Below are 27,823 nucleotides of genomic sequence, written 5' to 3'. Positions count from 1 at the left end.
AGAGTATGTGTAGTTTGTTCACTTTTAAAGATGTAAAACTTAGTAACAGAGCCTCTATTTGTTTTCCATTAACTTACAGAATATTGCTAAAAACAGACAGCCTTCTTAAAGTGCTGTTCAACTATTCAGACTCATCAATTTGGTAGAAAATGAAGAAATGCAGAAGTCACCTGATCAAAGCTGTTGATAAGAGACTGTGCATAATTTAAATAATCAAGTCTGCAAGGACAGCAGATTCAAGAACCAATTCCTCACAACGGACACTCTCCACGTGTGATGCTGGTCTTCAGGATAAACTGGAAAGTGAGCAGTACGTTTCATCTCAGGACACAATGTGGGAACAGCAGGAAATCCAGGACGCATGCTTACTCAGAGTTACTGAGTTAATGAAGGATTCTGCTTCAACATAGCAGTACGAAATTTTCTAAAATGTTTACATTCAATTCCCTTGATATTTAAAATGTAGTGGTCTTAAAGGACATCTACTTTAATTTGTCTGTTGGAGACAGGATGTCATGTAGTCCAGGTTGGCTACAAACTCACTATGTAGCTAGCAATTTTCCTGCCTTAACCTCGTACGTACTAGGATTATAGCTATGTACCATCAAGCCTGATTTGAAGTTTGTTTTAATCTGAAAAAATCATTTTAACTATGCTTATATCAATATCTAGTAGTTCAATAGGCATGCCAATTTATGATAGCTACTGTGTGTGAATATATATATGCACACATGCATATATATGCACATATGTGCACACATATATGCACATTATTAATGGCATAGTATCGAACTACTAGTAATGATAAATACTATGTAAAATATGGTGTGAATGTAGCATACAAATTATGTACACACATACAAATAGCCAAGGGATCTAAACCTACCAAAGCACAGACTTAGCTAACACTAAATTACAGCTGGATTTGATAATGCAAATGGTGCCTCCATCTACTCTTCTCGGAAGTAGTGAATACTGTTTAAATAATTTAGTGAGATCATTTGGTAAATCAGAAAAGACCACACATATATGTGTGTGTGCGCGCAAACATGCACTCATATACATTTTATGATACACATCACTATGTGTAAAAGGCTAAAGTATTCTTTTGATTGACACTATTTGAGACCTTAGAACTGTCTTGCAGTGTTTCACACACAGGGTATGTAATGAATGCTATTGCTATGCAGACATATTTATAAAGATTTAGCACAAGGTGAAAACATTTTGCTACTTTTAACAATTTATTATTAGAACAAAAGAATCCTAATCAATAGAATAAAAAACCAATCTGAAAATTCTACTAAATAACTTTTACATCTCCTTTATGAAAAGTGTTGAACATCTGTAGCCATCACATAAATGTGAATTAAAACCATTTTTGAGATTCCACCTCATCCTAGTCAGAATGGCTAAGGTCAAAAGCAATAACAGCATTCTGACAATACCATTGGCACACTGTATAAGATAGTACAGACACCATGGAAATTAGTGTAGAGGCTTCCTAAAACTCTAAAGATAGAACTACCACCTAATCCAGCTATCTACTCAGCCTCAAATGAAACATCTATCTAATGCTCCTCCAAAGTTCAGGACACACTATGGAGGAGGAGGCAGAAAGAAGGTATAAGCCCTCAACAGGAAGGGATAGTGCTGTAGAATAATGTGTTATAGTCATGTGGGCACCGCGTGTCCACATGTTCAATAGCTGTAATAGCTACACAAGCCCTTCACAAGATCCTGCTCCTCTCCATCACAGCCCCTTCCTCTCCCTGACACTGTCATGAATGAGAAGGTCACAAGGCCTCATCCTTCCTTGAGGATCACTGGCAGTTAAATGTTTGCTGGGGAAAAAAGAGATGTTTTGTTCAGTCATATATCCACTGAAGTTGATCAAGCTCTTGTAAATAAATTATCACCATGTCCTAAAAGCAAGCACACACATACATGCACACATGCACATACACTCACACACACACACGTAGCCATTGAAGTATAAAGGGGACTATTTGAGAAGAAGGGAATCAGCAGGAGTGGTACAGGACAAGAGAGGGTAACTGGGTTGAATATGATCAAAGTGTGTGGTATACATGTATGAAATGCTATAATGAAGTTCACTATTATGTATAATTAATATTTTAATAAAACACAGAAAAGGAAACACTACACTCAATCTCAGCAAACAGGCCCAAAGGCTGTAAACTGAAAACAGATGATTCACATGGGGATATTTGGGAAGCTCTCAAATAATCTATGTAAAAACCAAAAATGTATTTTCATTTGACAGTATGAATACATGATATTTTTCAGGAACAAATTCTTTAGTAATAAATCTATAAATTAAAACAACTGGTAGTTTCATAGCTTTTCATTAATGTAGAGAATTTGTGATGCCAGTGGCTGTGTGTCTAAGAAAGAAATATATATTCTGTAAATAACAAAATTAACGTGTTAGGGAACTTATAATCTCAGAAGACTCATACTCTATTTACTCTTGGCAGGCCAGAAAACAGACTTCAGAGGTCATGATTCAAGCTTCAGATCCTTTCAATGCAGCTCTTCTTTTTAAAAGTACTGGTATATATATAAATCGTAATGCCCAGTAGAAATTTGTTAACAGATTGCATTGAAACTAACAGTAAGAGGTGGAAACTATACTGAAATATGTTTCATGTAGCATCTTACAGTGCGAGGAAGATTTCTATATTGCAAACAAAAAGATATACTATATTATAAAATATAATTATGTAGTTTATTTATTAAAAATTTTAGATATATTTATTTTACATGCATGAGTATTTTGCCTGTATATATGCGTGTACATATGTATGCATGCATGTATCTATTTATGTATATATTTATGTATTGTATCACATGTGTGTGCTTGGTGCCTGTAGAGGTCAGAAGCGGTCATGTAACCCCAGGAACTAGAGTTACAGCTTGTTGTAAGCTACCACAGGGAGCTGACACTTGAACCTGGATCCTCTGAAAGAGCAATAAGTGCTTTTAACTGCTAAGCCATCTCTCCCAGCCCCTATTTTTATTTAAATTTAAGAGGTTTATACTTAAAACAATTGAGTTAATTCACTACATATGGTCTCCTTTGCATTATGTAAGCTTCAAAGTCATAGAATCACACAATTCAAAGAAAGTGTCTGAAATTTCACCCTGAGATCGTTTTTTAAAAATGCATTACTTGGAAAAAAATGACTTAAGTCTGAATATATCTGTATCAACTTAAAAGATATAGTTATAAAAAGCCTGACAACATCAATCTCATGGTAACAGAGGACTCTGCTAAGAGAATACTTTGTTTTCCAATAAGATAACAAGCATCATTATGTCCTTTTAGGGTAACAAATCCATAGTATTGGACCTACTGGTGAAAAGATGCTATTGGGGTCTTCACAGGGGTATTCAGCACGATCTTTTCATTTACCAACTTACTATACTTTGGTTTATCCTGCGTGAGGTAAATAACAGGTGTTTGCTTTTCCTTCTTAGATGAGAAGAAGGACCACTCTCATGTGGCTGGGACAGTCAGGAGACAGACTAAATGCTCAAGTGACCTTGGTCCTAAAGATGCAGTTATGGAGGTCTTTGTAGAGTGGCCGCTGAACTGCAGCTAAGGAGGAGCCATAGACAGGGTGAGAATGTTTTACTTCACAGCAAGAACGATAACAGGTCTTGGCAGTGATTACTGTCGATGTATTAGGGGCAAATTCTTTGGAGTAAATGACAACATACACATCACGCAAATCCATTTATTCTGCAATCATTTCAGGCGGCTTAATTTTGGAATCAGGCAGAAGACACTTTCTGGTGCTGGGGATTTAGCCCAGAGCTCTGGGCGTGTTAGGGAAACACTCTCCATTAAGCTATGTCCCCAACCCAGGCGGAACATTTTTGATAACAGACTTGCTGTCATTATTGTTACTGTTATGAACAATACCATATGGAACCATAAGCACTTTCTACATGTGAAATACTGTTCCAAGCATTTTACATGTATAGAATAATCTAATTTTCTGCACGATGTGTACAAGGGCACAGGGAACATTACTAGTGTCTCCTTTAAATGAGATTGCATCATAGCAGAAGTGCCAACGTCAGACATCCCAATGACCTAATATTTATTTTTTAAAAGTTAATGTTTCATAAACCTTTAATTGTATAAAAACACAAGTTTTACATTTTTAACAGGGATAAAATTTATGAAGAAATCATACCTTAAAATGCCTGCATATACTTTTTATCAATGAAGAATTCGGAGTTCTCCATGCATAATTTCTGAAATACTGAAGAACCTAGTCTGAATTCTCCCACAGATGAAATTCTCACCTAGTAATTAGTCTTTCACAAGTCTTTGTGGCAAATACTTAAGAAATTTAAGAAACTATAATAGAAGTATAATAGCATATGTCTCCGTGGTCAGAAGTGAATCATTCCAATGTTTTACTTAAAAGGTGTTCAATTAGTAGGATTATGAAATAAAAGTTCAGAAACAAGTTATTGCTTTACTTTTAAAAACATGGTTTATTTATATCCCGACTTTACTGCTTCACTGCTCGCAGCAACATGTGCTTTCTCATGGAACTGTCTGCGATTACAGCTCTACCTTTGGCTAAGGGTAGATGTGGTCTAGAGTGCTCAGGGCATGCCATTATCTAATGACTGCATGAGAGACGCTGAGGCAGGTGCTTGTCACAGGGGAAATTCTGATACATCTGTCATTAAGCTGTGAGTCGGCTATAAACATGGCAAGATTCAATTAATATAATCGTCACACCTCTAGTTAAGAAAAAGTATCTGAATTATTTCAGTCTCAAAAATCCTAAGTTTGACAGCAAAACAGTCAACTCACTTACTATACATTTTTTTTTCCAAGACCGGGTTTCTCTGAAGCTTTGGAGCCTGTTCTGGAACTAGCTCTATTGACCAGGCTGGCCTTTGCCTCCCGAGTGCTGGGGTGCCACCACTGCCTGGCTAACCATCTTTGCCAATAATTACCTAGTTATCATAAAGCTACTGTGCTCATGGAGGCAGTAACATAAGCTATGATAAAAGCTGGCTTTAAATCATAACTGTCACTTCTACCCAAAGTTAAAGCTAACTTCGAGTTCAACAGAATGGAGATATCCATATGAAGAGATGTGTAGACACCAAAGACATTCTAGAAAAACGTATTTACATTCATTTTCAGCACATCAAAATAATGCAAACTGGGGTTTCTATTTCAGTGCAAACGTTAAAAGACAGGACAGAAATGTCTGATTTTTATCACTGAAGTTTGGTATTACAAATAGATCATCTGGTTTATTTTGGTTATAGAAACACCTTTTGTAAAATTAATATTTGATACAAAGACAAAATAACAATTTTCAATGTTTTAGACAGAATTTTGTTACCTGAAATTCTTTGAGGTTTGTTGACCTCAAACTCTAAATTCTCTTGCTTTAGTCTCAAGAGTTGCTCAGATTATCAGTGTGCACTACCATACCTGACTTCTATAGCAGAATTTTTTAGATAAACAATTTTTTCTTTATTTATACTATTTTGATATCAGAGCAAAAAGAAGCTCTTATTCAATGACCATTACAAACTCTATGATGTATACTTTGAGAGACAGATACCTAGAAATTACAGAGACAAATTCAGTTTGGCATAAATATTCTTAAAAACTTAACTTCATTCAAGCAATATTTATAACATGCTATTTTAAAGATAATTAGGTAAGTATAACTACAAAACTAAACTTGTTAAACTTTGCATGAATCATATAATTTTTACACATTTTAATTAGTTTTGTCAACACTGCATTATAAACTCTCTTGTAAGATTGTTGCCTACATGTATCTTATAAAAAGTATTACAGACATGTAAAAATCATACATTTGGCCTTATGTCCTAGAATAAAAACACTCTAAAAATTACTTTAAATATATATGCTTTATATACACAATTGCACATACAGTTAAGTGAAAATTCTTACCATTGCTCTCCTTTTGATGCTAGTCACTCCATTATTCTCGATGGTGCCTTCCTACATCAAGTAGACAGTAACCAGATCACAAAATGCATGTGGGTGCTTCCTTCTTCAGATGTGAATTTTCGGCCAATTGCCAGTTCAGTTGAGAATTTAAACTGAAAACTAAATTACCCAAACTTTATTAAGTTGCTCCCATGTCCACCAGCTGATAATGAGCAATGACACTAAACTGGAAAAAATGCATATGTGGTCTATCTCTTTTTAGGAGATCATATTATATCTGAGAAGAAATGCTATGACCCCAAACTGAAACTTGTACTATCTTCAGAGAATGGGTTTAACTAAGTTTCAGTCTCTCCCTTGAATGTCCTCACAATCATCCCGAACATATAATAAAGATGGTATTTATTTGATGATACAATGAATTATTAAGTCACAAAGTTAAATGCCACCAAACATTGCCTTCCCCTAAGCTAATTATGTCTGCAAACAGCCTGACTGTAACATTCATTTTACAAACACTCACTGAGTCATTAACTACCTGCAGTACTATAATACCGTAAAAGAAATTAAAAGTTACATTGCAGACACAGGGTTGACTGAAAATACCATCTTACTATTAAAAATAATATAGTTATCTATTTGCAATTATAATATAATATTCCATACCTCTGTCCATTTTATTGATAGTTATTCTTTGGAGAGTCTCCTTATCATGTATGATCTGTGATCATTATTGGTCTTTATTATTACTCAGTTGTGCAATCTGTTTTGATACTTTTAACATTAAAAATGACTGATTAAATACTTTCTGAATATCAACTATAGTAGATACAAAATTAAGTGCAGATATCTAAACAGCTACAAGACCTCAAATCTCAGGTTTTATGAACAATCATGCAGATGCATATCCACCCATCCATCCACCCACCCATCCACCCACCCATTCATCCACCCACCCACCCACCCATCCATCCATCCATCCATCCATCCATCCATCCATCCATCCACTCATCTACATAGTCATCCACCCATCTATACACCCATTCATATATCCACCTCATTCACACAGTCATCCATAATCTACACATCCATCCACACACCCATCCACCATAGCCATTCATACATCCACACACCCATCCAATGTTCCTGTATCATAACCCAAAATTACTACGTATGTATTATGTAAGAGAGGCTATAGGTTGAATCAGCTTAGAACCAAACCAAAAGAAATGAACTTCAGACACAGGACCTCAATAGAGTTAACAATATTTACCTCCAAACAGCATGCTATCATAGGAACAACACATTCCACCCAAAAACCTCAATAGGTTCAAACTATTCAGAAAAAATTTCTTTCTCAGGTGCTATGCACCTACCAAAAAAGGTTATTTTTCTTAAGGGGTTTATAATATAAAACTTAGTGTGGCACATGTGTGTGAAGTATGTTGCACAAATGACTGGATATCCACCACAGAAACAAGCCATTGAAACACACGTGTGTGAAGCATGTTATATGAATGACTGGATTTACACAGACACACACAGCACACTGCACCAATATAAATGTTCTGAGTAGACTGATGACATATGGAGCCGATTTGAGAACCATCTCTGAAGTGAAAAATACCAGCTACATTTTGTTATTTAGTTTAAAAAAGTCTGTAAACAGTGACTGAACACAGAATATGGCTTTGGAAATATTCATGCTCTCAGTCTGGAAGATCAAGAGAAATTCCTTAGTCAAAAGAAATGATAGCACATGGAGCCACCCCTGCCACTCACTCAAAGTACTGCTTTTCAGCAAGAGAGAAGCAGCTCTAGGCACGCTCACTCACTCTAATGATCACAGTAATCATGGCTGTAAGTTCACTTTTAATACAAGACACAGAACTGGCAAGTCTCTCTGAGATGAACAAGATCAGGAACACATGACTACTGTTAGCACAAGGACCTCCTATTTCTGCAGGTGAAATAGACTAGCTTATACATACATGTGATTACATGTAGTTGATCTGCTACATTTACTGCAATTAAGAGAAAGATACCAGAGGAAGGAATATTAGAAATTTCAACATTTTAACATCCATACTAGTATTACATTTTCAGATGGCCCATAAGCCTTAGAAAATGAAAATTATATAATCCATGAAGTTAGAGAAAAAAAAGACTTATGAAATGGAATTCCCTAAAATTTCCATGGCTTCACATCCATTTGTTTTTCACTCTTGGTACCCTATTTTATCATGTGTGTGCATGTATATCTAAATTTTACACATGTAAAGCATTGGTAAAACAAAGATCTCACTATTTCAGGTGACATAAAAAATCTCAATATAATGTACATATTTGTACTTTATATATGCACCTGGGCAACAAGACACTTTATTGCTCAGATATAAGAAGATATAAGAAGAAATTCTTTAAACACTGGGTCCTGGAGTTGTGACTCCAGATGGGGAGATAACTGAATGTGGGAATTGAAAAAATAAGAAGTTTCTGAATGCTCAACAATCGCAAGTTAATTTGAAATCAAACAATGGCACTGCAGCTCTGAGCATACAGTGCCATGCACTTTCCACTGCACACGCCATGCTTGTAAGGCTCCACATTGCCCGACACATGTCAGTCGGACCCAGTCTACAGTGCAGACAGCAGTGCTGCACTCATCAGAGTTTTCTGCTCTTACCGAGCACGGTGGTTTAATTACTAAAAATACAGACTTTTAAATATTCTCCTACTACCATCTCTCTCCATGTATCAAAATTACCTATCTTTGGAATTCATTATGTTAAGAGTGTTTAATTTTTAAATTACTATTTGTGTTGCTGATGAGTTTTCAGGCTTGGGATTGGAATAGAATTTCCAGTGTTTTCTGAAGTTCTCTTACACATACCTTAGCCATTCTGCATTAGGTACTGACATGAACGGCAGGCTCATCACTGACAATTACAAAATCAAACCATCAATCAACTCTGAAAAACAATGAACATGTTCTTTGCCCTGCAGCATCAAATTTTCAATCAGAATTTAATTTGTAGGAAAAAATAAACAAGTACATCTATCTTATTACATATTTGCTTTCATCTTTTATTAATAAAAGAAAAATTACAAGTACATCAAAGAACTGTTGCAAGTGTATTTGTGAGTACCAGTGTGTGAACTGTATGCCTATTTTATATGCTGATTAGCCTGGGGTCACATAAACATGTCTCGAGTGCAAAGGAGCTTGAGTGTGAGGAATTTAAGAAGCCCTGGTTTAGACTTAGTTATAATAAAAAGAGCTGCCCGTTAGTTCAATTGCCACTTCACTGCAGTAACTCAGGTGTTTCTCTCATGTGTCTCAAAAGAGCACTCATCAGGCAACATCTAAAATCACCAAACCAACAGTCACTGCTGTCGTACAAGCCACACTCACCATCGTCAGCCTCCACACCAGCAAAGGCTACAAAACCCACAGGACATGCAACATTTTGGTATCTATTATTTTAAAAGACAAAAGATTACCATATGATACTAAAACCACATGTGCACATAAGGCATTTTACTTATATTCTGTTTGGTCACAAAGTTACAACCTCAGTGTTTTATATGTCTGTGTGTCTATATTGGTATATGCATATGTGTGTATAGCTCAACAGAATTAGTTCTATGTTAGAACTAGATTAAATAGAAAGATCACAAATATATATGCAATACATTGCTTATACCAATACCATATTATCATCGACAGTAAGAAGCAGAAGTTTCCTTTTAAAATCTGGTGGGTTTTGTTGTTGTTTTGAGAAAGGGTTTCAGTCTAGACAAGGCTGGCTGGGAACATTCTGTATACACCTATGCAGGCCTAGAATTCACTGTAATCCGTTTGCCTCAGATTTCTGAGTATTGGGATTACAGGCATGAACCACCAAACCTGGCAAAACTGGAGTTTTAAAAGTTCACTAACAACCTAACTTCCTTCTCCAAAGCACATGTGACCAGTCCAGAAGCCTACAGTTATTCCCCAGTATGCCCACTGCTCAGGAGCACATGAAAACAGAAATAAGGGTATCCTGAGTCAATAAAGAATTCAAGAAAGATACTTTTTTAATCCCTTCTTGGGTAGAGAGTAGCAAAACATTTTATGCAAAACTTCTACAAATAAACAAGCATCAGTATCTAAACACTTACTATACATGGTAAGCTCTGCTCAGAGTTAAGGGAATGGGGCATAACACATTATGTCCTCCTAGAATCTCAAAATTTCCATGTTTTTAGGTACTACAGAAGCTTATTTCAGTTCAACAAGCAATATGAATCAGAAGAATAGAGAAGAGATTTTGTTAGCAGTATTAACCAAGAGAGACATAAGGAAGAGCTTTAGTTAGGGACAAGAGGAAAGACATCACCAAGATCTTTGATAGGCGTTAAGACAACTAACACTTTTACATGCAGGAAAACTACTTTGAAGTCAAAGAAGGCAAGGTGGCATAAAACAGAAGTGTGGAGGAACTGTAGATATTTCAGCATCATCACACACTGGGTGTCTGCCAACCTGAAAGGATGCTCTCTTCACTCTCAGCGTGAACAACTAGTGAGGTACTCGGGGAGATTATGTCAGCTGGTGTCTGGATAGACTCTCATTCTGATAGTAGTGAGAGATGGGAATCCAAAGTATCAATAAAACTTATCAACTGATTATAGAGATAAAATAGGCAACAAAGATGACAAACTTTGAAGGCTTTCTTATTTTTCTGGCAAATTCCTACTTTATGCTGGTACATCAGGAGAAAGGAAATGGTAGACTGTCAAATGTGGCTTTAGTAGTAGTCACGGAGACTCTGAGTAGGAAAGAACTCAGCTGTGGCATTAAAGGCAGAGAGGAGCTAGAGCAAAGGCTTGGAAGTGGGGACATGTGAAACAGTCCTCAGATTTAACAGTGCTCATTTGTGGGACAAAGCAGACAGCTCCCAAAGTACCTTTTAAAATACATGTTAAAGGTCCTATTACTGAGAATAAAAGGCAAAACAGTTTAATACACAGAATACCTAGAAAATAATGGCAAACTAGTTAAAAGCTAAAAAAATGCCTATATTTACATATGTGAAGGCAATCACCAAATAATGGGGGACTACAGAACCCCAAGAGGCCATCTCTTGTCACCATACCAATCTTCCAGTACCAGGCCTGGGTTACATTTAATTGAGTTGTTAGTCAAAAAGGTCCCATGGGAAACCCCAAACAACCCAGGCTGCTGCCAAGACTATAGGTTTCTCTCCATAAACTGACAGCAAGGCCCCACTGCTGATGATAACACCTACACAACTCATTGAACAGAAATTGAGCTGGTGCCTACATAGAGCCTTCACCCCTATCCTAGTGTCTTTGGTACAGGGAGGTATTCTGTACTCTAGTAAAAGAGAAACATAAACAGCAACCCAAACCCAAACCCTTGAAATGACAATGGTGTCCTTGCAAGAAATGCTAGGATAAGTGTGGCACAAACCTTGTCAGAGAAACCACCTAATATCTGATTTGACTTAAGACCCACTCTGCGAGATGGAACCCATACCAGACTGCAGATGACCAGAAACTGGAGACAAAATGACCCAGGGACCTAGGAGAAAACCAAATACTATGAGGGGGTGGGGAGGGAGGGAGGGAGGAAGGGAACAATAAAATGACTCCTAATGACCTACTATACTCATTGATCAATGCCTTACTCAGCCATCCTCAGAGAAGTTTCCTCCTGCAGCAGATGGGAAAAAATACACAACCAGAGAATATGCAGAGACCCAGAGACCTTGGAACAGTCAGTTCTAAATGGGAAATCTCCATCAAATCCCTCCCGTGATATAGGGAATCCTGCAAAAGAGGAGGCAGAAAGAGTATAGAAGCCAGAGGAGATGGAGGATACCTAGAAAAAAAAAGGTCACTAAATCAGCATAATCAAAACACATATGAACTCACAAAGACTGAGGCAGCATGCACAGGGCCTGCAACAGGTCCTTCTCATGTGTAAATATGTTTGTATTTATATATGTGGATGACTTCCAGCTTAGTGTTTTTATGGGATTCCTGGGTGTGCCATCTCTTGGGTTCTTTTTCTTCTATTTGTTTTGTCCAATTCCAATGCGTTACTTTCTACTTTATACTTATATTTATTATAGATCTGGATGGAGGGTGGGGAGAAACTGGGAGGAGTAGAGGAAGGGGAAACTATAGTCAAGATATATTATGAGAGGGGGAAAAACTATTTTCAGTAAGAGAAACACACACTCTCACACACAAAAGATCTTAAATTAATACCTAATGATGCACCTCAGGGCCTTAGTAAAATGTCAGATTTCAAATGAACAATCTAGAGTTATAACCTTAAATTATGCACAACAAATAATGTTTTGGCAACCAAATAATGTAAAATATGCAAAAACAGTCAACAAAATGTTTTGTTGTATTTAATGTCAACACACATATCAAGTGTTTGTAGTCAAGTCTCAATTAAAAACAAAGGTCATCTTTCTGATAGGAGGAGGCATTCTTGTTCAGTTAGACTGAACCAACCTTTAATTACTATATCATGTAATTTTTTAACATAAGGAAGTCTTAAATCAAAAATCACACCCATGATTTGAGGGCATCTTGCTCCCAGAAATCTTTGTCAAGTTTAATAACATATCCAGATCCAATGGCTCACATCCCTGAGAAACAGTTCTAAAGAATAGAGGTTCTGTTTTGCTTTTCTACTGAAATGCCACAACACTAGCTATATATTCAAGATGCTTATTGCATGAACTGTACATGGAGATAGATGAGTTAAATGAAAATCCACTATAAATTCTGGAAGTATAAAAATTTTAAGAAACTGAGTTTTTTCAATTAAATTTTTTAAATTTCAGTTTAATTTTATAAATCCTCAGACAACCAATTATATTACTTATAAAGTTTTACAAAATTCTAAATGAAATTTGAGATTCTATAGCACTGTATGAAAGTGAAGTTGTTATTGATCTGATTCTGCTTTTATATTTTTTTCTCCTAAAAAAGCTCTAGACCAGTTTTTTCAACCTTCCTAATGCTGCGACCCTTTAATACAGTTCATGTTGGGGTGACCACCACCATAAAATTATTTCATTGCTTCTTATAATTTATGTTTTGGACTGTAATATAAAAATCTGTTTTCTGAAGGTCTTAGGCAACCCCTATGAAAGGGTCATTTGACCCGCAATGGGGATGAGACCCACAGGCTGAGAATCAATGCTCTAGATAGTAAGGCCACACATTTTATCTGAAGAAAAAGGCTCTACTATCTAACATGAAAATTAACTTCACATTTTTAATGTATGTCGGGTGCTGACTCTGAGTTTCTCAGTACTACAATGTCCACAGGCTGTGTCTGAAGACATGTTACGGCAGCAGGGCAAGGTACTAGCATGCAGCAAGCCTAGGTGGCTCAATGCGCAGTGCTGAAGAAAAAAGTGACAGAGACTGAAAGTGCTCCTAGATTTTTTTAAGCGAGCTTCCACATGATAATTAGCATGGCAGTAGGTGATTTAACAGGTGTGATCTTCTGTATGGCCACAAATCTAACACACCTCAATCCATCCACTGGCATTCACTCACTTTGTCACTCTTAGTTACAGAGGAACACAGCACTGAGACAGATAGACACACACACACACACACACACACACACACACACACACACACACACACACACACACACAAGCAGACCAATTCTGTGCAAAGAACTAACAGGGTATTGTGTGCAAATACAAGTAAACAGGTTTAGTTGAAAGGGAACCAAATAATGAGAAGTCAGAGAATGGTCAAAGAACTAAGCTGGCAATGAAATACACAAACCATTTGGTTCTGTTTGTAATGTCTGTGTGACCCAGAAACTAAAATATTGATATGCAGAAATCTGAAAACTGAAAGGAAATATATAGTTAATTAGTTTAAGATATTTTAGTCAAAATGGTACAATGCAATGAACATCTTCATAGGAGATTTAAGATCTTAAAAATAATGTTTTTGCTTTGTAAATGATCTATTATCTGAACTTTGCTTTTATGACTGAGTCACTGGAAAGAAAGCACACATTGTAGGCATTACACTCTATCATCCATCCATCCATCCATCCATCCATCCATCCATCCATCCATCCATCCATCCATCTGCTGGTGGTACTAGGGTATGCAACAGGGTCTGCCAACTGTTGAAAAGGTGCTCTTGCAGTAGTCAATATGCTTCAGGGGAAGCAGAATTCCTACATTACAGGAATCTGTATTATACAAAGCCCAGTACGGGAAGCATCCTGTGCCAAGGATCAGTCTGTTACCCTGAGCTAAAACAACACCACCCAAGACAGAAGCAGATCTGAGAGGCAAGGGTACTGCCATAAAGGAAACCAAACGTACTGCTCACAAGAAGGTCAAGTGAGTTTCAATTTTTCTTACTTTGCATTTAATAGAAAAAAATTACACAATTTAAAAAATTAATATTGTGTAAGGTTTCTTCTCCACCTCCATCCAAGCATTTGTTATTGTCTTCTTAGACTGAAAGCCATTCTACTTCTCTTGAGTTAGAATCTCATTGCAGTTTTAATTTACGTGTTCCATAATTACAAAAGATACTGAACATTTTTCATGTTCACAGGCCCCCTTTTGGAAACTATTCATTAGCTCATTTGCTGGTTAGACTGTTCTAAGGGTTTAAGCATCAACTGCTTCTTAAGTTCCTTGTGTGCTCTAGACAGTGCCTGTCAGACACAGAGCTGGAAGACTTTCTGCACTCCCGGGCAGTCTCTTTACTTTTTTTATTTTATTTTATTTTATTTTAGGCAGCCACATTTGTCTTCTCTTGGTATTGCTGCCTAAGTTACTGAAGTCTTTTCCAGTATGTCCGTGTCTGTGTCCATATCTTTAAGTGTTTGTTTGCCTTAGTTTAAGAATTCCAGCTCTTACATTAAGGTCTTCGGTCTGTTTTTATGTTGACATTTTTGGACAGGGTTAGAAATAAGGATCATCTGAGTCAAATGATAGCCTTTTTACTTAGACTTAAATTGGACCCATCTGACGAAGAGTTGGTTGTTAAGGAACCAGCAATGACAAATTCTGCTTTTTAGAAAATTATACAATCTATTATGCTTTATTTCTGACTTTAAAAATACTGTCATTTCCTAGGTTGTCAAATTTCCCTACAATGATTATGTATTTTAAGTCATTAGTAGGAATATTTAAAAACCAGACTTCCTAACAATTTGACCTCTTTTTGCTCAGTTATCACCCACATTATCCTCTATGACATCAGTATCTTCATGGGCTACTGGGTCTCAAGATCACTAGGTCTGAAGAGGTGGCTTTGTTCTCTTACCATCTCTATCTTGTTTCTGCTATTCTCTTGCTTTTTAAAAAAAATTAAAAATTTATTTCTACGTTTTGAAATTATAACCACTATGTAATATAACCACTTCTTCATATCTTTCAAATTCATGGCCTCTTTTTCTTTAATGGTGTGTGTGTGTGTGTGTGTGTGTGTGTGTGTGTGTGTGTGTGTGTGTGTAATCCTAAAAAGCACGACCTGCTCAGCTGGTATAATGTAACTGGTATGCCTATTTTCAAGGCTATTTGGCATTACATGACCAATTGGCCTGCTCTGTCCTCGGGAAGACTACTTCTCCCACTTGCAGCTTTTCCCACATACTGTAGATCTCTGGCTATGGTCAAAGCCTCATGAGCTCTCCTCCTTCCACAGTAGCTTGTCTACTGGTGTAGTCCTGTTTTAGGAAGCCATGATGATGAAGCTTCATACCTGTAGCTTCTGACATTTCTAGGAGACACAATATCACAGCAAACTCTGTTTTCCTGGCTCTTACAATCTTTCTGCCCCCTCTTCCACAATGATTCCTAGCCCAAGGTGCAGGAGTTGTGTTGTAGATGTGCTGGTTGGGATTGAGCTCCATAACTCTGCATTTTGATCTGTTGCTGTTTTCTATGATGGTCTCTGTCTATTACAAAGAGAAGTTTCTGTATGAGGATAAAGAACTACACTTATATGTGGGTATAACGACAAATATTTAGGAAGTAGGTAAGGGTTCTGCTGGTTTAGTAAAGTGGCAGTTGTGGATTTTGCTCCAAATTCATGATTTCATTAGTTCTGGTGGTTGGCTAGGTTTTGCAGTACCCCAGGTATGATTTTTCTCTTGCTGAACAGGTTGTAAGTCCAAATAGAGAGCTGTGGGTCACCACAAGGTCTACATGCCATACTCCACTCTTAGAGTTACTGTGCTGTGCTAGCTGTGGTGGTCACAGGCATAATAGCTAGGCAAGACTACTGGTTGTTTCCCTGCTTTAGAAACTTGCATGGTGCCTTTTGATACTCTGTAAGCTACCCTAAGGAGGCTTTCAGGACAGATCTAGCCTAGGTCTGACAGTGTCTTCTTAAATAGGGTCTCACCTTCTACTTCCAGGAGACAAACAAGGGCAACAGCAATTATCTATAATGCTCTGGAAAACCCTGAGTAACAACTCACAAAAAGATTCTCATGCCTCATATTGGGGTTTGTTAGCCTATGGCTCCTACAGGGAGCACTATCAACCTAGACGTAAAAATGTCATTTAAACTTTATATATATTCATATTTATACACAAACTTACAAATGTTATAGGTATTTTTAGGTAGGTAATCCTCATGACTTTTTCAGGAACCCTTACTGTTATTCTATCCTCCTCCCTCGTTCTTTTGTACTTACCTGCCCCTTCCTAATGAGACCCCACATTTTCCCATCTCCATGATCAGATCACTTGTACCCTGCTATTTCCCTTTCTATTACTCCCCTATACCCCTCCCTCAGCAATTGCCCCATTTTACTTTCCTGGTTTCTGCACATAATCTAGATTATAGACTCACATATACAGGTTTGGAGCTAGGAACCCCAGATAAAAGAGAACATGTGATGTCTGTCTTTCTGAGTCTGGGTTACCAAACTCTTTCCTAGTTCCATCCATTTCCCTTATAATTTCATGATTTCATTTTTCTTTACATCTGAAAAATATTCAATAGTGTTTATGAACATTTTCATTATCCATTCACCTGAAGGACATTTAGATTGTATTTTCACGCTTTTATGAAATGAGCAGCAATGACTATGACTAAGCCAGTATCCGTGGGGTTGAATGTTGTCTTGAGCATATGAGTGGTATAGCTGGGCCACACTGTAGATAAATTTTTAGTTTGTTGACAATTTCCCACACTGATTACCAAGGTGACTGGACCAGTCTGCTATCCTATCAATAGTGATTGAGGGTTCTCTTTCTGCCACACCCTTTCTAACCTTTGTTATGTCCATCTTTGCCATCTGACTAGGATACGATGAAACCTTAAAGTTGCTTGACTGGCATTTCCTTCATTGCAGGGGATGATGAACACTTCTGAGACAGTTCTCAGCCATTTTGTTTCTTCTGGGAACTCTCAGTTCGGACCTCAGGCCCATTTTTTTTAACTTTGTTTTTTGAGTTCTTTATGTATTGTGGACATTAATCCTTTGTCAGATAAATATCTGACAAAGATCTCTTTTTTTTTCTTTAGCTGTATAGAAGCTTTTTAGTTTTATGAAGTCTCACTTTTCAACTGACAGGCCTAATTCTTGAGCAAATGAAGTCCTCCTCAGAAAGTTCTTCCTATACCCTATCATGGAGACACTGTCTAGGTGTTCCTACACCTGTATGATGGAGACAGTGTTTAGGTGTTCCTACACCTGTATGATGGAGACACTGTCTAGGTGTTCCTACACCTGTATCATGGAGACAGTGTCTAGGTGTTCCTATACCTGTATCATGGAGACACTGTCTAGGTGTTCCTATACCTGTATCATGGAGACAGTGTCTAGGTGTTCCTATACCTGTATCATGGAGACAGTGTCTAGGTGTTCCTATACCTGTATCATGGAGACAGTGTCTAGGTGTTCTTCTAGTAGTTTCAGGTTTCACAATTGGATTTTGATCCATTTGAAGTTAAGTTTTCATGCAAGGTGATAGAAATGGCTCTAATTTCATTCTGCTGTATGTGAACATCTACTTTTCTATTTAATGAAGATGCTTTGTTTTCTTCAACATAGGTTTTTGGCATCTCTTAATATCTGTGGTCATATGTACTCATGTTTTGTTCTATTGGTATTTTTTATTGATCTCTTTCTTTGGAGGCTTAACGTTTTCAGTGTAAAGGTCCTTAACCTCCTTTGTTAGGCTTATTCCTAGACATTTATTTCATTGAGGCTATTATAAACTGAACTGTTCAAGAGCTCTTCCTCTGCATTTGCTGTTGCTATATAGAAAAGCTATTGGTTTGTTTGAGTTGCTCTACAAGTTTTCTAGGAGAGTTTTGTAATCTCTTTGTAGAATACACCATCTGCAAATAAGGATGGATGACTTTTTCTTTCCCTATTTGCATCCCTTCTTTTGCCTTAGTGCTCCAGCTAGTGTTCTGAGTACAATATTGAAAAGAAGTGGGGACAGCGGGCAGCAGTCCTATCTCATTCCTGACATCAGTGGGACTACTTCGAGTTTTTTTTCTCCAGTTAGGCTGACAGTGGATGTACTGCTGTCATCCTTTATTTTTGAGTTAAAGAGAAAACACAGTACTCTCATCTAGCAGTTCACTGGCGCCCCACATTCTACACACTCTCTTCCCTGGGGTTACCTGTTTTGCATTTTCAGTTTCATTGGCTGAACTTGTGAGGCAAACACTTAAAAGCATATGAAAACTCTTCTGGTGACTGTGAATGGCTTCTTGAACTTAGAGTAAAACTATAACACAGCATATTTTATACATGAGGACAGTATTTCTTCCTCCCGTTCTTTTCTTCTGTCTTTCAATATTTATAATTTTTTTAAAATTATCTCTTGAAGTCTTTTATAAGGTAGAAGCAAGGGCCAAGTCTTTGTCAAAGGTATATGCTTAGTACAATGATCAGCACAGTATGTTTTAAAGACATTTGATTACAATTAGCAACTAACCCACATAAAATCTTTTTTCAGGATCCTTCCCAGAATGTTGGCAATAATAATGCTGAATGCCACATGGCCACAGTACGGTGGGGTAGAATGACAACGGGCGCCCTCTCCACTTAGGTGAGCACAAACGCTGCTGTAGCCTCACTGGTATTTCCCTAATGGCCGAATGCCACACAGTCTAGGCCTTCGCTGGATCTGACTCACAGTACCTGATAAAAACAGACCACAAGAAATACCACTGCTTAAGAAACTGCAGCAACTCCTAAGAATTTTTGGAACTATCTTTGCAAAATGTTTTCCTTCTCGATCTCTTAGTTTAGCTAGGAATCTATTTCCAGAACTCTTACCATAATGGAAAACTGTTTCTTCATAGAATAGTATCTGAAACAAAACTGTTTCAATTTCTATTCTAAGTGGCAAACTAGCAAGAACAGAAAAATCCCAATACCCAGGCCTCCCTTCCACCCTTCATCCCATACACCTACCTCTCCTTCTGATATACAGCCGCTCATTTGTAGGTTTCCAAAGTTCTTCATTATGCCTAGATCCATTCTTTTAATTTTCTATTTTGTAACAGTAACATTTTATTTAGTTTTTTATTTTGTAGCCATTGTTTAAAACCAACTTAGTCCTCAATATTATTTTCCAGAGCAAATCAGGACATGAATTGTATTTACTTTTCTTGAAGGAGGTCAGTTTCTGTGACTCTGACTTAGTAGATGAAACTCTGCATTGGCAGTATTATAGGCTGGAGGAAGACTAGAACAAAGAACAGCTGACTAATAAAGAAAACTTTTGCTCCACAATTTAATCATAGGAAGTTTTATCTTTTTCTGTCTTTATTACCTATGACTGCTGAGGTGGAGGGACAGGTCTCTGATAAAGTGTTTGCTGCTTAGCATGCAAAAATCCCTGGGCTTCATTTCCATCACCATGGAAATGGGGAGAAAGTGAAGAACTGGCCACTGGAAAATTACTGTCTTTAATTACTCAGCATCTTAAATCCAAATGGTGAGTGATCTGGAAAATAGATCATAAAACACTTCTGGAGCTGACAGGGTGGGAGTGAGGTGGGGATAGCTGCTTAATAAAGTCACAAGATTGTTCTGGAAAATGGAAAGTAGAATATACTGTATAATGTAGAATTATGGCAAATAGGAAGAGACAATCAAGTATTTAAAATACTTTTTACCAAATAGCCCACTATGCTTTTTACAGCCTGTATGGCATAGTGTGTAACTAGCTAAAACATTAGCAGATGCTTGAAGACCTATAAATTATATGATTGATATAACTTTTTCAGACTGGAACTATCAGAAAGTATTGACAAATATGTATCAGTGGTAAGTATAAAGAATAAAGACTTGAGATAATTACAATGTGTTATCAAAGTATCTGTAACTACTGTCTCACCGTGTATGTGCCGAGACCCCAATGGATGCCTGAAGCACATGCAAGTTACATTACTACCATCCATTTACTCTTGTTCAGTGTCTTTGACATAAAGAGAGTATTTCTTAATGTACACTATTTACAGAACCTGTTTTAACCATATAAAAAAAATAAAATAGGCAGAATGAACTCTGGGAAACTTTAGAATCTAGACTTTGAAAAGTACAGCTTCTCAGATGTGGACACACAGGTCACCTTGGTGAAGACCTTTGCTGCTCTGAACATCAAAGCCGCCCTGGGATCTCTGAGGCACGGGCAGAGGATGAACGCTGCAAACAAGGCTTTCCAGCCTGGTGTCCTCTGGTAAGATGGCCGACAGCACCTGCACAGCCATGCTGAGTGCCAGGGCTGTGATTTGTTCTGTGGAAGGACAAAGAAGCCATCCAACTTTTGGAGTGTGGCTTTAATCTGCCCTGCATACAGGAAATCCGTGATTCTAGGCTCTTCCATGGCACATGGGGTTGGTCTGCTGGAGTTATTCATGAAACCCTTTAGTACATCATTAGAAATTCAGTGACACAAACTAACAAACAAACAAGGTGCAGCTTCTTGCCTTTGTCTTGGGAACACTCTGGAATCCCTAACATGCTGTGAGCAAGACTAGCTAGGGAACAAGACACTTGCCATTGCCCTTCCAAGCCTCTCATGCTAGAACACAAAGGGCAGAAGAATCAAGTAGTCAGCCCTCAGAATTCCAATAGCGTTGTTTTGAGCCACTAAACTTCAAGGCTGCTTTCTATGCAGCAGTAAGTTTTAAGATGGTTTCATTTAATTTAAATTAAGAAACAAAACACAATTTAGTATTTAAAAACACCTGCCATGAAATTATTATTATTTCTAAAGTTAATATAAAATTATTAAGTTCTAAGAAAAGAGGAGCAGTATTTCAAGTTTGAGAAAAGAGAAAATTGGTAACAGACAGATTTTACTTCTATGAAAATGCAGCACTTATATTAGCTTTGTATCCTACATATTCTGTATCATGTAGCCTACATCATATGACAAATTAGCATATGATAGTCTACCAAACATCCTATTTTATCTTACTTAAAACCTCAAGGACAAACACAGTGACGAAGCATGGTATATTGTAGAGCCAGCAGAACTCCCACTCACAAATAGTTATTTTCCTTTGATAGGTTATAGTTCATTGACTTTAAATGTCTGCTAATAAACCCCCAAATCTTATACCATGAAAAGTACTTAATTAACATAAATTTCACTTTCTACTGCTGCTTTGGGTATTACATACTTCCAACCAAGACTAAGGGTGAAGTTTATTGATAATGGGTAAATATTATCTCCAATAGTGTTGCCCTCAACAAATACCCAACTAGAATGCAGGGCCCTGTGCCAACAAATCACTGAGAGTCATGAGCTACAGAACAGACAAAAGCATATGGCAGAACCCTACTCTGTAGTATAATAAAAGGTAGGAAAAGCTACAGTTCAACATCAACAGTATAAATCTTCAAATTTCTCACAGATTAAAGAATTTTTTAAATTAAAGAAAATTTAAAATCCTACATTCTACCAGACATTTCATTTAATGTAGTAAAAGGTTTCTGAAAAAAGTAGGAGAGAACTAGTGGTTTACTCATCTTTAAAACAATTTTTAAAATAGGTATACTGAAGTATACAGAAGTGTTGAGTGCTTTTCTATCATGAGGATTTGAGGTCCTCCAAACTTCTACTGGTGTATTTTTCTCCGCTGCTACTACAGAATACACACTGAAGGCATTCTTCATTCTCTGACATGACCCCTAAACTCAGCTAAGCCTGAGGTTGAAATCATGCCCAAGCCCTTCCATATTCACACAGAGCTGCTCTTGGGCTGTAAAGGGGCCCTTTGAAAGAGAGAAAGCGAACATAATGGGGAGAAAGGAACTGGGGAAGAGAAAAGACCTCTTTTGTACGGTATGAATTATTTATTCAGCCAAGCCATGAACTCACCATTTCTAACTAACACTCTATCAGTTCTCAATAGTGAACCCCAAGAATTAAAAGTTGCAAGATTATCACTCCTTAGATAACCTGTAATGTTTTTCCCTGCTTAGGGATATTTTAACCACATAACAGATTATAGTGTACCCAAAATTTACACCTTAATTATAAATTTCATAAAGCAGACCAAGATGCCAACTTTTAATTGACCCAAAATTAGCAAGCAGCTTTCATGACCAGTTTTTAGGCATTAACAAATTTAATTTAGGAACCCAAGTGTAGACATGCTTATTTATGAGCCCTCTTATTTGTGCCCAACAGATAACCAAGCATCTTAAACTGCTAGAGACAAATCTCTCTACCTGTGCTGTCGAAATTTATCTCACTGACGACTCTAGGAAGGAAGGCCTGGCTCTTGATCAGCAGAGACAAGCTAGAGTCGGATTTTTCCCACAACCATTAATAATGTTTGTTTCTCTAAATTATTAATAGAGATTAAATCTCCTCTAAATAAGGGCAGAGATAACACCCTTGCTTCTTGAAAGAAAAACAGGTCTAGTCTGCACTCCAATGGATGGACAGCCCTGCCCCATCTTCCCACAAATCGGTTTGCCTTAAACATGAGAACAAAGGGCCATGAAATGCACAACGTATTTACAACAAAGATGCTAACAGTGCACAGCTGAGAAAGAAGGTGCTGGGAAACCGAATGTGTGTTTCCATGTAGACAGGTGACCTCATACCACACACAAAAATCAACTCAAACTAGATTGAGACCTAAATGTTAGACTGCAGATTATATAGACACACCAGAGGAAAATGGGCAGATGTGGCTTGTCACTGGCCTTGCAATAACTTTTTGGAAGAAGTCCAAAAGACAGATGAGAAAAACTTAACAAACAGGATTACAAACTAAATATATCTTCACAGCAAAGAAAAAATCAAGACTGAAGAGAACAACCTACCAGTTGGTAGAGAACTTCTGAAAATCATGTATGTGATAAACCTTAATATATAAAACATAGATAGAATCAAGTCTGCATCAGATAAAAACGTTGAAAAGGAGCTAAAATAAATTTCTCAGAATGTGATAGCAGAGGGCAGGACACACTGGGTCGATTATAGCAAACTTTTAGTACACAAGTAAAGATGTACAACTTCTCTGTAGTTAAGAAGCAAGAGCCGTCACAGTCACTATAGTATATGACACTATAACATAGATTTGAAGATAACTAGGAAGAATAAGCCTTCTTAACACAAGAAACAAGAGGAATACATCTATTAGCTTAATTAAGCCACTTCATAGTATATTCATAATAAAATTATGTTGCATAGCATAAATAAATATTTATTTTTCAGCTTGAAAATAAAACATTCAACATTTTGTGAATTGATGATCTGTACTTATACAGTGTTACTCTGTAACTTAAAGCCTACAAAGCACACAACTTTTCCTAGAGAGTTACACACCTCTAATCTCGTGAGTCTTTATACTTTCTTTATTTGAAACTATGTAGAGTTCCCTGAGCTGAGAAGCATCCACACAATTTTACTTGATCTCATTCTTGCTAAGATATAAAACCACAAGCTTTATACCTGGAATCCATGAGGTGGAAGGGAAGAAGCAACTCCTGCAATCTGTCCTCTCATCTCTATTCTTCAACAGTGGCACGTGTATTTGCCCTCCCCACCAAAGAACATGTTAAAAAATATGTAAAATCTCTGAAAAGGTGGCTGGAGTTAAGAGTACTTGGCACCAAGCCGCATGACCTGAATTTGATCATCCAAACCCACACGATGGAAAAAGAACAAACCCTCGCAAGTTGTCCTCTGTTTTCCACACGTGTATCATATCACACATATATGCACACATGATAAAAATATTTTAAAACCAAGGTTTTTTAAAAAAATATATTCTGTGTAATATTCCTAACTATATCTCCTCTCTGGGTACATTAATTCTACTTACTTCTATTTCTACCCCAGAAAAACCAGGTAGTAAGATATCAGCACTAGTCAGGCTGGTAGACCAGTCAGAACTCACCAGTGCATCACGATGAGGACTGTGCAGTCCACACAAAATGTGCTGCTACCCAGGTGCTGACACTCAGGATGTAGCACGACAAAGGTTAAACAATGTTGTGTTTTGTTCTGTTTTTGACACATTTCGCATTTGCTGTTCTCTCTCTGTCTCCATTAATCCTGCGATAGGATCCTGGATTCCTACCAGAAGCCATGAATTAATGATTTCAAAGACTATTAAGACTGCACTGTGAGGCATATATCTAACAACTCTCATCCCATAACTTTATCACCAGAATAAAGACACAGATTTTCAGTGCATGTATTTATGATGGAGTAGAACTCAGCAGTAGAGCACTTGGCTGAAAAATATCCATGCCGTGTATTTGTGATGAGAAAAAGTAGGTCTAAGTTAAGAAGAAATGCTACCTACCACCAAAAAACTATAATGGAGCAATATGAAATATTTATGGAAGTTTTAGTTAAAAAGGCATTTTCCGATGTCAAGTGGTATCTGTGGATGCATCTTTAAGGATATATTCAAACCAAACACATTCTCTTACGTTGAGATTCACACAGCTATGGGTAGAATCTTGTATTTTAAATAGGTGCTAATTATATGTGAGAAGAAAATTATTTACATTCTGTAAGATATACATTTGCTTGTATCTAGGGAAATGGCTCTGTCAGTAACTTGTTTGTCATACAATCTTATGAACTAAGTTGGGTTTCCCCAGGATCCACATAAAAAGCCAGGGGTATTGACTGTCCTCCTTCAATACAAATAGAGAAGGAACAAGGGACAAATAATATCAAGATTATTTGATAAAGCCTCAAGAAATAATATATTTACCTAAAAAAGTCATATAACCCCTGGACCAGGCATGGGAAATCTCCTTTCACATGGTGGGTCAGGGTGGTTCAGGGGATTCTCAGAACAACACAGGCTACTGATGCAGCCCTTAGTTGACTCTCAGGGGTCAAGGGTGGGTTTCTAGGACACAAAACTTGGATGATTCAAACTGGCTCTGACTTGAAAGTCTCTTGCCTGTGTCTAGCCTCCATGATACCAGAAAATACTAGGCAAGCTTCCAAGGAAGGGAAACAGCAGTCCTACCCAGTTGTAATACCTATGAACACAATGGCCAACATGGCCAAATATTCAAAAAGGATACCTAACCCTAACGTGGCATACACATGTGGGTGGCCCATTCAATAGGAGGGCAATTGTACCTTGTTCTGGAAACCTAACAAGCTTCATGGACTTAGAAAACAAACTATTACCACCAGTTTGCTAGACCAGTATCATTCCTTACTACATTCTAAATCTTCACTAAAACTTTCATAAATATTTCATCAAAGACACCTCTCTGTACAGCAAATGGAGATCATCACAGAAAACCACAATTGGACACAACACAGAGATCCACAAATTGTCAGGAGCCCAGCCTATATCACATATATATCACAGCTCCTGCATCTGTGACACTGTGGGAGATGAGGCAGAAAGGATGAAGAGCCAGAAAGCCAGGAAGTGTCTTCTGTGAAACAGTCTCTCCTAGAAAGAGCCACAAACACAAGACCAGAACAATAGTAGCATCAGTGTACACATTAGCATGGAAGGAGGAAAATTCTTCAGGGATTCTCCTCTAGACAAAGAACTACAGGCAACTGATAACCACTGGTAGGAAAAATTAGCCTCTCTTAGGGATGAGCCCCTTTATCAGTTGTCTATACACACGCATAAAAAACCCTTTTCTCAGTACTGGGGATGATACCTAGGACCCTGTGCATATTACATTAGCACTATTCCAGCCCCCACTGTGATTAAGAAAAAACTAGTATTGCACAATTAATTTTCTCCCCGTCACCTTATGAGACCAAAAATAATAATAAATACAGAAAGTTTCCTACATCTGAGACAGACTTCAAGTCTACACTATTACAGTTGAACTATATTGTACCAATAGAACAGAAATCTCTACAAGGTGTTCTAGAAAAGTGCACCCAGGCATGGTGGTAAATGCCTTTAATCTCAGCACCTAGGAGGCAATGGCAGGTGGATCTCTGGTCACCCAGGTTTGCACAGAGTTCATAGCCAATCAAAGATATGTACTGAAAGTTTGGTGAGAAAGAAGTGGGGAGATACTGAGTTGAGTGACACTTAAAGCATGGCACCGCACTTGTCAAGGGGTAGCTACCCTGAGCTGCTCCAGAGACCTGCAACGCTCACCTGCACACCAAGGAACAGGCTGAGTCAACAGAATATATTCTGAGAATGATGACTTATTAAAAACATGCATGATTATGTTTTTAAGGCTGAAATGGTATGTGTGTAGACTAACAAGATTTATTAAATTCCTTTCCACATTAGAAAGAAAATATATTAAAAGGCAGTGAAGAAAGGTTATTTATATAACAAATTTTTAACAATTTTATAACAATTATTTTTCTCATTATTTGATATTTCATTGCACTCTTCATTAAGTACTCTGTTTTCCCCTTTGCTAAGAAATAATAAGAACAACAAGATGCAAGTTTTACTTCAAAAAGAAGAAAATAAACTATACTCTCAAATTTCACTTATGCATTTACTGTTTGTTAAAAGAAACACTAGGGACTGGTGACATGACTCAGCATGGAAAGAGGCTTACCACAAAAGCAGGATAACTCAAATTTGATCCCTGGAGACTTCATGAAGGTGAAGGAGAGAACCAACTCCACAGTTGTTTGTGGCCCTGCACATGTGTGTCATGGCATGCACACACCCACACAAACACATCATACACAATAATAATAATAAAGCTTAAAAGTAATTAAAAGAGACATTATTATTACCAGTGTCATATGTGTCACGCAAACTTACTAAGGTTTCTGCGTGCTCAAGGAACACACCAGCTTTCAGAATTACATTACTACTCTGTAACTAGAGCTCTGACAATCAACTATGTACTAGAAATAATCTGGGAGGAGCTGGAATACCCAATTCAGTGAGAGACTTCTGACCATGTCTGTAGAGTAGTCAATGTCTTCCACAGACTTGACAGTGCTTTTCTTGTGATGTGGGGTGACGAGTGTAGAGCACTTGGGGCAACAGCTACTAGCTCTTCTGTCACATGGTCCTCACCAGTGACTGCCCTGTTAATCAATCAAATGCAGCAAGGAAATGGCAGCTTCTGCTTCTAAGGTAGACGATAGAATGTTCTGGGCCTCTTGGCCCTCTCTATAAGGTGAAACATGCTAAATGAATTTAAAGGTTCTTTTCCACTTAAGAATCCTTATTTCATTTTCCTCTCTTAAATCTTTCTCAAAGGTACCAAGTCAGAGTTAAAGAACTTCCCCAGTACTGTCAAACCCTGGGGATGTAGAAAACGTGATTCACTTTTTATCAATAGATCCCCGTGAATGAATGTGCTGTCTCTGC

At 37.4% G+C, this 27,823-nt stretch overlaps 1 protein-coding gene across 10 annotated transcripts in view; it reads right to left on the bottom strand.

Moving 5' to 3' along the window:
- Positions 1-27,823, bottom strand: part of Zeb1 (zinc finger E-box binding homeobox 1) — a 168,460-nt gene that overhangs the window by 118,624 nt on the left and 22,013 nt on the right. For 4 of the 10 annotated variants that reach the window (XM_075970740.1, XM_075970738.1, XM_075970743.1 and 1 more), the window contains exon 2: positions 5,993-6,151. The exons of the other annotated variants lie outside the window; for them this stretch is intronic. In XM_075970740.1, coding sequence (XP_075826855.1) covers positions 5,993-5,995 — 3 coding nt within the window. In that variant the 5' untranslated portion in view covers positions 5,996-6,151. The remainder of the gene's footprint in view (positions 1-5,992; positions 6,152-27,823) is intronic. 10 annotated transcript variants of the gene reach the window in all.

This window comes from Microtus pennsylvanicus, chromosome 4, assembly GCF_037038515.1.
Source record: "Microtus pennsylvanicus isolate mMicPen1 chromosome 4, mMicPen1.hap1, whole genome shotgun sequence".
In the NCBI taxonomy this organism is placed as follows: Eukaryota; Metazoa; Chordata; class Mammalia; order Rodentia; family Cricetidae; genus Microtus; species Microtus pennsylvanicus.
The sequence above is the reverse complement of the archived record's forward strand: the minus strand, read 5'-3'. Positions and strand labels throughout refer to the sequence as shown.